This window comes from Dermacentor silvarum, chromosome 4, assembly GCF_013339745.2.
Source record: "Dermacentor silvarum isolate Dsil-2018 chromosome 4, BIME_Dsil_1.4, whole genome shotgun sequence".
NCBI lineage: Eukaryota > Metazoa > Arthropoda > Arachnida > Ixodida > Ixodidae > Dermacentor > Dermacentor silvarum.
Window position 1 is genome coordinate 16,618,642 of NC_051157.2, and position 12,953 is coordinate 16,631,594.

Below are 12,953 nucleotides of genomic sequence, written 5' to 3' on the forward strand. Positions count from 1 at the left end.
GTACTTTTCTGGATGCGTGACGCACAGTTGCTGCGAAACGCACATTTGCACGAGCGAGTGCCGTACGTGGAGCGCTCCATGACTCGGCTATATGCGTCGAGTTATTGAGCAATACCCTAGCGCATTTCTTCATTGTGTCACACCTCTTAACAATCCTCTGTAGTCGCCCCAGGTCGCCCTGCTATACGCCTCTCCCCCCCACATTCCCCGACCCTCAGTTCTCATATTTGTGGATATATTAGGTACGAATGAGCGTTTCGTGGAAATAAAAACAAACGTTTGTACGAATAATAAGCGCGAGCCTGCACTGATGAATGAAAAGCATACTGACGATCGGCAGTGCGGCACTACAACTCGCTGTCGCCTTATTCATGCATGGAGTTCCGTGTCCGCTAATTATTACGCGAAATCCGGTAAACTTGCAGGAAAAAAACTTATGAATATTATGGTTGATCCCTCTTTCATCGGAAACGGTGGAACATAAAAGTGAAACATTTCTTCACAGAAGCTGTTGAAAGTTTACTGCACGTGAAGAATTAACTTGCAAGTAGCCTTCAGCGTTACCCTATACCACTTCCCAGGGAACCTCGACAACTGCCACACAAGCGAAAGTTGTCGAACGACTCGCGACCGGCAAACATCCCCCGGGGACACTGCATTGCACGCGCCGGAGCACTGCTCCAATCCGCCATAAACCAGAGGCGTTCGTAAACCGTATAAGCGAAACCGAACGGGTTGTTAGTAAATCGCCTCGTGAACTCGCGGTCCGCTGCAACGAAAGGCGCACGATTTGCGAGTCGGCAACCGTGTTACACGCAGGTTTGCTTTGCGCGCGGCGTTCTGCTGCCGAGTCGCTTCGGCGAAGGTACGAACATTTTGGTCCGTAGTGTCTTGGGCAGCCAGTTCAGTTGCACGCGCTCAGCTTCAGGAATGCGAGTGGCAGGATAAGCAACGCAAAAGTGATAACTGCCCCCCTTTCACTCTCGGCTGCCGTAATGGCTAAGCGCAAGTCGGAACCGCTATCAAAAAGCGGAACCGCGCAGCCTGTAACGATGGTAGTTTCGGTTATACCGAGATAAGGAAGGAGCATTGCGCTTGTCGTCACTGTCTTGCTTGCGTAATCATGCGAACTTCAATTAAACTTCGCAGTTCGATATCTCAAAGCATGGATACTCTAGAAGAATTGTGCAAAGTGGAACTCTGTAGAAACACGACTGCCTCTAACTTTTCAATACAAACGTGCCTGCTCGATGCAGCCAGTCAAAAGTTAATGATTAAATTTTTGTTAATTGCATGGATAACAGCGATAAATATGAACTTTGTGTGTCCTTCGCCTCATAACCCTACTGTAGAAGTGGTCTTCACGTGTACGTCTCAGCGGCTAATTAAAAAAACAAATGTCAAATTAACAGCGTGAGATCTGCGAACTTTTTTTCCGCTCGTAGCCTGGCAGCTCTTAGAACCGTCTCAGTAGCACTCCTTCCTGGCCAGAGCCAGAACTATAAGTGGTGCTATCCGCTGTAGATACTGTATAGAACAGCACGCTTTGGGCAGTTCACGGGGTCTTCAGGTGTTGGACCCCAGGCCTAGGTGATGGAAGGTGCAGGAGCCGCCCCTGCTCGTAATTTCCGTGTAGAGACTTCTTCCACCCAAGAAAGATTACGGAGAAGATAGCAGATCGAAACAGAGGAGAGGCGATTAGCACTTGTGTTATCTAACCACACCAGAACATGCTCGGATGTCTCTGGAATGAGCCTAGCCACAAGAGTGAACAGAGTGAAATTCTCTCGTCGTCCCTCTGGAAAATAATAATAATAATAATAATAATAATAATAATAATAATAATAATAATAATAATAATAATAATAATAATAATAATAATAATAATAATAATAATAATAATAATAATAATAAATTGTGGATATTCTAGTTTTGTTTGCGCAATCATTATGATCAAACCGGGGATGTCATTTTTGGTTGCCCTGTATTAAGTGAAGTTCCCGACACCTCCTTCAGACAAGGAAGTAGAGCCCTTTAACTTCCTTTTATGAACTAATTTTAAAGACTGTCGAGGACGTACAGGTAAAGATTAATGAGTGTGAGGGCGAGTAATCAATAGAGAGGACGAGAACTACAAAGGCACGAAGGCATTCAAGCTGGTGCAAGGACCTACGAGAAACTCCAGGCCGAGGGAAGGTGGCACGGACAAGATTAGAGAGAGAGACATCGTGAAAGAGTAGCATAAAGCAGTTAGGTGACGAATATTATTGGAATTTTGCATTCTCATGATACCTACCACAGTCCATCTTGAAGAGTTCTTCCACTGATGGCATCCGTGCCATCACGTATGCCATTCGTGATGGCATACGTTCGCTCTTGTGTTCGGTCAGCGTGATTGTACTCCAGCGAAACAGACAACGGATACTCCATCGGGCAGTAGCATAACACTCGAAAATGGAGTTAACCATGGTAGGGGTATAAGCAGTTACTTGCGGAAAAGGAGTTCACTAACAGTACTCCTTTTGTTCTCAGAGTGTATACCCTTACGGCCGCGATCTGTACTTTACTGCCCTCTCGAACACGCACTCTGCCCTTTTCCTAGAAGATTAAAAGCTTTTCATGGGTAAAGATCGCTGTACGATAATTGGCGTAACCCCCCTCCCCAGACATGCTGTCACTTCTCCACTCACGTAATTAGTGTGCAGTGAGCCGGCATCGGCAGTATCACCTCAATATGATATAGCCCTAATCACTGGTATCTCCTCACAGAGGTGCATGGATTGATAGCCCTCTATCCGTCGACTGAACTAGATCCGACAGCTATCGACGGCCTTCTCGGTTTCTGCGAAGTAGACTACAATTTTCTTGTCGCTTAGTTTGTCCAGACAGAAGTTTTCCGTCGTCGCGTATGTCGTGTTTTATCGTCTTGTTCCTCTCCACAAGCGATGCTTCAAGCGTGAACTTGAGACCAACGCGGTAACAGCCTAAAAGCGAGCCAAGTTTTTTTTTTTCTTTCTTATTTTCAATAGTATAGTACAGACAAAAACAAGCAACCAAATTCATTGAAATTTCTTTACACAAAAATCAACACCACAAGAGAGAGAACGAGAAACTTTCACAAAGAAGAGAAAGACGAATAAAAAAACGGGCATCATCATCTGGCACGCACGAGCAAACTTTGCCAGCTTCTTGGACAATCCCCACTTGGAGATATGTGGTATAGCATGGGAATCATCATCACTTAAAGCTAGAAGAAGAAATCGTTCTCCGGGAGCCCCCGTCCAGGCCTACTCCATATCTACCGAAGAACACCCCTCATTTGCTGCACTGCGCCCCCTCCAACCATTTTATCCGGTAAGTGAAGTTTGAATAGAATGTGGGTTTTAATTTATGAGTGCCTAATTGTCAGTTGAGCGCTGCTGGTGGTTTGTCTAGCTGAGCGACGTAAAGCCACCGCGGAGAGCCATGATGAAGGCTCACCACGCATGAAGTTGCCATGCAGACGCGACGAGCGTTACAAAAGAGCGTCGAGCCAGTTTGCCGGGTTGAAATTGTGGCGTCGCATTATAGATTCGTTTAAATTAGGGACATTTAGTTTTTGCACACCCAAACTTAGTGGACGCATATACCGCCGGGCTTACAAAAGAACACAAAGAAAATACAAAAAAACGAAAAGAAGAAAAAAAAACGCAGGAAGCCTACAATGAATATACTAGGAGAATAGCAGCTTGCTGGGCTAGTTGGTTCATTGCAACTCGTGTAACAGCGCGAAAAATAACAAGGAAGGGACGACAATAGAGACAGAGTGAAAAGGGTCGCTCTTTTCACTCTGTCTCTATTGTCGTCCCTTCCTTGTTATTTTTCGCGCTGTTACACGAGATACTAGAAGAATACCAGCAAACTTTAAAAAGGGAGAAATCGAGAAGCAGACATAGACAAAACGACAGGAAGGTGGCAGGGCTCACAACGGAACTTTATTCTTGCGCACAACGTCCCCCAAGTCCGTGTTGAACATGCATGGCACAACATATATTCACGGTAATCACCTTATCTATACACCATTTTACGCAAGCGTTTAGGTGCCGCCATATTGGGCTGATAACGCTTCTGTTTTCTGCATTTAACAAAGAATTTTACGGTACTATATATACAGTCGATTCGCAAGCATGAAAACAGTTGTATAAGAGCGTTCAGCGTTTCATGACCATGTTACATTAACTTCTCATAAAGCTAGGAAATTGTTCGTGCAAAAGCCCAAGATGACGGCGCGCATGAATCGAATGTAAAATCGTCTATACACGGCAACACTGATCAAGAAATTAAAGTTCTTTCTTGGTTAGGAACACCGATGGCGCGCTTGCACCCTTCTCGGGGCCAAGTTTATAGATGTGATAGGCTTCAATCAACTCTCTTTCCTGCTGTGTCTTAGCCTTCCCCACGACTGATATGTTGCTGAAGATGGGAATGCAACCGCACTCCTTTTACAATGGAGCTTGGATTCTTGCGTACGCAACACTATTTGGGCACGCTATAGTACATTAATAACCCATTAACTCGGCGAGCTCAGCCCGACTCGACCGTGTTGCCATTGCTGGTTGGGCGAGTCGACCCGTCCAGATTGACAGAACTCGCCTCGACGTTCGCTCGTCCCAACCGGCTTCCATTAACATGAACCCAACGACCGATTTTTGGCCCGCCAAGCCGAGTCGACCCAACTTTATTGGGCTCATGTGAACCCAAGCGAACGCCCGCCTGAACATACAACCTTCGCTGATACAGCCCGACCAGCTAATTATCGGCATGATCCATGTGAGCAATGTATAGTCAGAGGCTTCAATAGAACGAGCTATTTGGGCAAGTTAGTGCAGAATCATTGTTGCTACATTGTTGCATGATAGCCGAGCAAAAACTGATGGTGAAACTAAGCGAAACAGTTGCATTATTACTGAGCGCAATAACGAAGCTGGATTTAGTGCGAGGTGCGGCATCCCGCTAGGAAGTTCCATGGGGCTTTTGTCATTTTATTTATCTGATACTGTCCTTGGGTGGCCAAACAGTTTTTTTTTTTTCTTTTTTTTTCTGTAGAAATGCTGGGTTTGCATTTGGTCTCTTACAACCCCAGCGCTTAACAATTATATATATTTTTTTTTTGATCGTGTGAGCAGGATGGCAGAAAACAGCTTGGATGATTCTGTGATAAATGTATCAAAGCGAAGCTTTGTTTGCAAGCCCTCCCAAACTTTGATGACCGTGGATGTCTTGTCGAATAACTCGACACAGCGAAGCACGCATATAACGAATCTGCTTATATAGCCCTACCCCCACAGTTGTACCGTTGACCGGCTCTGTTCACTACCGAATTACGCGATGAAACAACGAAACGTACCCAAATATCCTCGCTGCAACAAGTATACATATCCAGCACACGACTCCTTTATTAAAGTGAAGCTTTCCTTTTCTTATTCGTTTCTTTTTCTTTTCCTTTTCTTTTTTTCCCTCGAGGTTTGGCTGCCAGCATTTTCAGTTATCTAAGAATCTCAACACGACAGGACACCCGCTCGACACCCTTAGTCACGCTCAATACTAGAATCCAGATACCATTTTTTGACCAAGCTCTCATGCAATGTCCGTTAAATATCTCATTGGTAAATTTCATGTTGCAATATGCGGTAACAATGAAGTGCTCAAAAACTATTTTTACTATATATCTGTTTTTTTTTTCATAGTTTACTATATGCTTTTACTGCCTGCTAAAGTTGGCTGACTTGCCAACTACGGGCAAACGCGTCCAAACCAACTTTTGGAATCTTACTTTTTTTTCCTTTCTTCCTGGATGGGATTGTCTTTATCTCACTACTTCGTTTCACTGTAGGGCTAGATAACCACTTGTATGGCTGCAGCGATCTCAATACATTTTGTACCAATGGGATTCTCTCTAAAGGTTTCTGGTTACCACCGGTTACTATTGCAAAACGTCTTTACTATGCTGTTGTTTCAGTCGGAATATGTCTGCTACACTCTTGCCCTCAGAATTACTTAGGATCTCGTTAATATATGACATTTCCCTTTACCTCTCCTTGTAAGCTTGTTTTTGTGTGTGTGTTTTTTATGCGAAGCGTTCTTTGCCCGATTCCAGGCATTTTGCGGTAGGCAGGTACTTCCTTTCTCGCTGCACTTCGGACCACTGTAATAAAAATAAATGCATAATCGACAGTGGAATCAAACCTGCCTTTGAGCACTAGCCCAATACTGTAACCACTGGGTCCCGATTGTTTCTTTTTTTATATAATATTATTGCACGCGAAACTCAATGCACATAAATACACTCAAGCCGAAATGCCAAAAGAATTACAACATGCTTCGAAGGCCAGCCAAACAATCGGACGCATACTCCTCCCATGCCAAAGGCGCTTTTAGATGTTGGCGCATGCGTACACGCTCCAGTTTCTCGCTCTGAGACGCCATGTTAGGCTGCACCGTCTCCGGGATCGGCCCACACTCCCCAGTATTTTCCTCGTAGCAGCTACCGTCACGTATAAACAGTGCGACGCTACACCGCCATCATGGTCGAACAGGTTTTAACACTTCATCGCCGGAATGCAAATGCCATCTTCGTTTTAACGTAGACCGCATGGCATAGACATAGTTACGTGCTATTGCATAACACGTAGTCGCTGACGACATCACAATCCTCGTTTTTCTCGCTTACGCTTCGACCAGTGTGTGTGTAGAAACCAGCATTCAGCATGCCATAAGGTCGTGTCGAATGGCCTGTTTAGAAATCATGCCGTAGGCGTCACACGATTGTCGTCAGACTCGTCACCGTCTTCTTGCTGCAGTCGTCACAGACGCTCGCGTCAGGCATATAACTGTTCGTCTAAACACAAACGCGTTGGTCCACCTGATCGCGCTATGCGCAACACCAAACAAGCCCATGGCAACAAAATGATTCCCATAACAATGATTCCCACAGTGTGGGGAATCTGCTTTATCTTTTTTCTGTTCTTTTTTTTTCTATTTCAATCACAAAGGCTGTACACAGAAGCCTATATCGTAGCGCAGACTTTAATGTTAAAAACCAGCGCAGTAGAAAAAAAATTATGGGGTTTTACGTGCCAAAACCAGTTCTGATTATGAGGCACGCCGTAGTGGGGGACTCCGGAGATTTGGACCACCTGGGGTTCTTTAAGGTGCACCTAAATCTAAGTACACGGGTGTTTTCGCATTTCGCCCCCATCGAAATGCGGCCGCCGTGGCCGGGATTCGATCCCGCGACCTCGTGCTCAGCAGCCCAACACCATAGCCACTGAGCAACCACGGCGGGTAGCGCGCAGTAGAGGCTAAGAGGTTATTGTTAGCTATTTTCAAGAATTGAAAAACATTGTTACGTCCCTACAGAACCCTACAACAGCTTTCCGATGTCACCTGAGATTGCTCCGTCCGACCCGGATGCATGTATCGTCGGTACGTTCTCGCAGAAAGTCGCAGTATCGCCCTAAAGGCGAAGCATTGATGGCGATAGCAAAGTTTTAGACTACACGAAGGTTCGTATTTTTGTTGGTCGTATAAATAGCAGCAGAGCTTTGCTCACTTTAAATTTTTAATTAAATTAACAAGCACGAGGTCACGCGCGCACAGGCAGACATGAACAGGTCCCACTCGATGACCGCGAGCATTCGTTGTACAACGCTGGCGTGCGGTAATACGGTGCACATTAAGCCACCTGAACATCGCCTAGAATATCCGCATAATTGCTACAGCAATAAAACGGCCGTCGTGCATGACGCTCTTTTGAAGTCCTACGTTCCCGCCTTCCGTTCCCCGACACAGCTTGTTATGTTACGGAACAGCACTCTCCGTATACTTTCCCCTCCTCTAAAAAGGGCAGGTATTGATCTCAGTGATAAAAATTGTTGCAGAGGTCCGCTAATAACTTTCCGATGCGAACGCAGGCAGAAGTCATGTAAGAACAGGAATGAAGGCCAATATATGCCCAACATTTGACCATATTTGGGCTGTATTTAGACCATGTTGGCTTTGCGATGGCCCTTTACAACGGCTCATGCACTGGCTCCACACTCTACAGCTCCTCTTCCAGTGATATTTTCATCCATACCTTTGTCCCGAGCACGACGTGATCCCGAGTCCTGTCTCAAAGAAAAATTCTTAATTTCGGCAACTGACGGAGGGTTACTTATCGCAGGTTGCACTGCCTTCCGGCGTTGTTCGGCACGGCGATCATGGCGAATGCAAAAGGAGATGGCGCCGCAGACGGCGTGGCGTCGCCGAGCCGAGACCAGCCGCAGAAGCAGCAGCAAAAGAAGGCAGTTGATCGCAGGGCATCCGCAGCGGGCCAAGGGCGTGAGTTGGCCGACATTTCTGCCCCTTACCTCCCTAGAGCCCTGTCCATGATGGGGATATCGGTTCTGCCTATAGCCTACTGCCTCTTATCTATGCTGTTCGCCGAGATCGTGAAGCCGCAGCAGCAAACCTGCAACTCGGAAGTGTGTCAGGCCACTGCTGAGTACATCAAGCGCAGCATCGACGAGCATGTCAGGCCATGCTCCGACTTTTACGAGTTCGTCTGCCGCGGTTGGGAACACTCATACACAACGGATGCCTCCTCCACCGTGACGTTAGTCAACCGTTCGGCGTACATGCCAAGTGGAACAAACCACCCGCCCAACATCATCAAGGCCATCTCGTTCCACCAGTCTTGCGAGGCTTCCTTCGTGGGCCCCGTGGACTCCAGCATCGATGACATCAAGAACTTTCTGGTCAACGACCTGCGTTTCAACTGGCCGACAGTGCTGCCGAGCATGACCACGCGGGAGTTTTACAGGATTCTCGTGGAGGTTCAGCTGTCCTACCTCATACACCCATTCATCGTCCTGAACTTCGACAGTGGCATGACCACTATGAGGCTGGCGATTGAGGACCGCTACCACCCGTGGTACTTGCGCTACACGGTCACCTCGAAGGTGAATTTCCGCTGGCACTTTGTCAACGAAGTTCTCAGCGCCGTATTTCAGCAGACGCTGCCCTCAAGCACAGTCACGGACATAACAGACGTAGAAGACAAGCTGAACGCTGTAAAGCTGGGGGACGATGAGCTTTTGGTTGTTAGGATGAGGGTGCTGTCACAGAATTCCTTCAAAAAAGGCTGGGAGCTCATGCACGCGCTCGGGAACTTTTTCGATCGCGCGCAGAAGCGGCTGCTCAGCAACAAGGTGGTCATTCGCATCTCCGATATCGCCGGTCTGCACAAGACGCTAACCTTGATGAATGATGCCAGCACCTTGCCAGCCATGACCAGTTATATGGTCTGGGTGATCATAGAGACTCTCGGTCGACGGACGAGCCCGGCACTTCGCAAGGTCATGACGGAAACTGCTAGAAGTATCCAGCACATCAACGTGACAGACCACATTTTTCGCAAGGATGTGTGCCACCACGAGACCTATCGCCTCTTCGCCTTGGTGCTCGACCGCTACATGTACCAAACGCTGGACAAGACGATCATTTCCAACTTAGAAGATATCGTCGAGAATGCCAAGCGCTACATGAGGGCTCAACTCGAGGATCTGTACTGGATGGACGCCAATACCTTGCGCAAGATGCAAACACGCATTCATAAACTCGTCACTGAGGTGGGCATCCTGTCGCGATTCAGGTACGCGGATGTCGAGGAACCCTACACCCGGCTGCCAGATATCGACAGCACCATTTCCTTTACGACCTTGTACGTGAATGTGCTGGACGCCTTGAGCCAGTCTCTACGAGCGAAGGCCTACCGGTACATCTACCCGCCCAACATGTGGTCGATCGTACCGACCGTTCGCCACGTATATTCCCACAACGTGCTATTCATACCTCTGTCCGTCTTTATGACCCCTCTCTTCGGTACTGGAAACTTTCCTACGGCGTTGATCTACGGTCATCTCGTGTCGCAGATAACGTACGCAATCTACTACGAAGGCTATTACAGCAACAAGTACCGAGCTACAGAGACGTGGAACCTGCCGACCGAACGCAAGTTCCGCATGTACATGAACTGCTACAACGACGCGTACAGCAACGTCACCTATCAACTGAAGGACCCTGCGGAAAGCTTTTTCCGTTCCGGAGCTTTGGTCAGGGCCTACCAGATGTTCAGGGCCGACCAAGAAGGCGCCAGTAACTATGTGCTGCCCGCAGTCGAGCTCACGCCTGTTCAGCTTTTCTTCGTGAGTAGCTGCCTAGACATGTGCGTGAGAAACGACGAGAAAAGGGTCATGCACAAGGCACTCTGCAATTGGCCTATGCGACGCACCAAGATTTTCCAACAGGCCTTCAAATGCTACCACACCGAGGCGCTAACCCAACTCCGGGTCAACTGTTCCGGGCTCGTCACAGCCATCAGCTCCCGCTATAGCAACGTGTCCATTGAGACAAGCTTTCGGTGCTCGGACGTATAGCGTGGCGTCTGCGGTGCGATGTGACCTCTCGTATGTTTGATTGTGCTTATATGACAGTGATTTAGCTGCCTTTATTGTAGAAGCTATCATGTGATAGCGTGCGTGTGTGTGACTGTAAATGTGATGTCAAGGTTGCGACAATATCTACAATATCGCGACTACAATGTATAATATATATATATATAAATCTGTCCCAGCCACGCGTGTGCTCTCATCAGAGCGAGCTGTTCGACTGGGGCACGTATTTGGTACAGCTTTTGGACATAAAGAAAAGTGTTCGTGGAACAACAAAAATGTGAATGAATGGATGAATCCTTCAGTGGGCGACGGGGATGTCTTCTTTGGTTAAGGAGATTATGTATGTGAGGGAAAGAAAGGACGGATCCAAATCAGGACCACTATTCTGGACATTGTCATATTCCGCCATATTGTCAAATTCACCATGTCGTCAGCTCTGATTGGACCAGAGGGCTGCTGCGGTGTCTCTGCGATTGGCTCAAAATGCCGCCATTACAGAATTTGAGAATGTGGCGACATTTGGCGATGTCCAGAGTTGAACTGCAGGACTTATCCTTTAGATGCCGTGGTCTATGAATGATGCTAATTTATCTGGAAAAAGTACAAAAGCATGAGCAGCGTTAACAGTTCTCTCTTCTCGGGTCTGAGTTTTTGAGAGAACAGTTCAATCTTTTCAATGGCTTCATGTTTAGCTTACGTGAAAGCTGCCGTCTCAAGTCTTCCATGGTACTACCTTAATGGGGCCCTCACCAGGCCTCACTGCAATTTTCGTTATACATTGATTGATAAATTTTATTTGCATCCTCTTTGGAACGGGGCTGCGACAAATAGTCACCTAGCCTGTTTGATTTAGTCAGGTTTGACTACATCTATCGCAGTCTAGCATATTCCTATCTCTCCTTTCTTTTCTTTCTTCAATCATAGAATTATCTATGATTGTAACGACTCCGGTCCTATCAATGTTCGCTGCATTTAAAGTGACGTTTTTTTTTTTTTTTTTGCGAACGCTCTTATCAGGCTTTCTTGACCGCGGCTGCTGGATAGGTTCGTGCTACTGCTTCAAAGGGAAATATATTGAATGTTGTATCATGTTTATAACCTACATACTGCTATCTTGCTGCATTTATTTGTGGATATTATATACGAAGGTTATATGAAGGTACACACGAAGTGGTTCCACACCAGTCTCCTGGTGTGGAACCAAATGTACTCCTGAATTAGGTAGCGTACAATAATGGGGCGAACCAGGCCAGTAATAATGCCATCGGGACGATGAATGAATGAATGAATGAATGAATGAATGAATGAATGAATGAATGAATGAATGAATGATTTATTGGCAGGATGACCCATTAGCCTAAGTAGGTGTAGTGGTCGCCACACATCAACTGACCCGTGGTGCCTTCTGGGCATTGTTGCGATGCCGGTTCCTTCAAGCTCGACCGGCGTCACTTCTGGGTAGCGTGGCGTTGTCGGCAGGCTGCAGGCGTCCGGTATACCATGGCGACCAGGCAGGGGCAAGACGATTTCTAGTGCGAAACTTGCACTGTTTATTTCATGGTTGATGAAGGATAAAAAAAAGAAGAGAATAATGAGAAAATACATGGTGGGGCCGCTTGACGTCACGTGACAGATACTGAGTCCAGTCAGGGGTTTGGCGGCTGCTCCCTCTCTCCTAGGCGACATTTCACGGGCTTGCCTCCGCTAGCGGCGACTCGAGGCTCCTGTGGTGCACAGTTCTTGGAAGGTGGACTTCCTCACCTCCTGGGCGCACGCAGACAAAGGGGCCAGTAATCACTGCGACTCGATGCGGCCAGTAATCGCTGGGACTCGAGGCTCCTGTGGTGCACAGTTCGTGGAAGGTGGACTCCCTTGCCTCCTGGGCGCACGCACACAAAGGTGCCAGTAATCACTGCGACTCGAGGCTCCTGTGGTACACAGTTCGGGGAAGGCGGACTTCCTCGCCTCCTGGGCGCATGCACACAAAGGGGCCAGTAATCACTGCGGGGCGCCCGCCGGATTGAGGACCACTCGAGACAACCATAGCAAATTAGGGATACATCCGATAATCCTTTTTGCACGAGGTGTCACACGTCAATCATAACAGCATGAGCAAGGTGGCGCGTGCTAAATAAAACACTTGGAGTTCGGTTCTGAAAGAGTGGTTGTTGTCGCTAGTCGTCTCGCATGCTCCGCTCCGTCGTGGCCTGCCAGCACGGCCTGACAGGAACGCCACGCGATATGGTGTCAGAAGTGGGATGCTTTTGAAAAACTTCGGTCTCTGAACGGACGTCAACGACAGCACGCCCCTCGAAGAAGGCGCCCAATCGACGTTGTGGCTAGGCCTCGCTCTTCAGCCACCGGACGCGCTCGACTTCTCGAACCCTGCAAGTTGGTCTTCGTAGAAGTCTCGCTTCGAAGATTATGCCGCTGCCTCCGGGCTACAGAAAGCTTCGCAAGACGTCCAAGTACGTACGT

At 47.6% G+C, this 12,953-nt stretch overlaps 1 protein-coding gene across 1 annotated transcript; it reads left to right on the forward strand.

Annotated features, from left to right (window-relative positions):
• The first annotated feature begins 8,240 nt into the window (after positions 1-8,240).
• Positions 8,241-10,457, forward strand: LOC119448261 (EEF1AKMT4-ECE2 readthrough transcript protein). Its single transcript, XM_037711666.1, has one exon. It carries the CDS (start codon positions 8,241-8,243, stop codon positions 10,455-10,457), a length of 2,217 nt encoding a protein of 738 aa, XP_037567594.1.
• The last annotated feature ends 2,496 nt before the right edge of the window (positions 10,458-12,953 follow it).

Coding starts and splice junctions, on each gene's coding strand:
- LOC119448261 (XM_037711666.1), top strand. CDS start 8,241: ATGGCGAATGCAAAAGGAGATGGCGCCGCAGACGGCGTGGCGTCGCCG.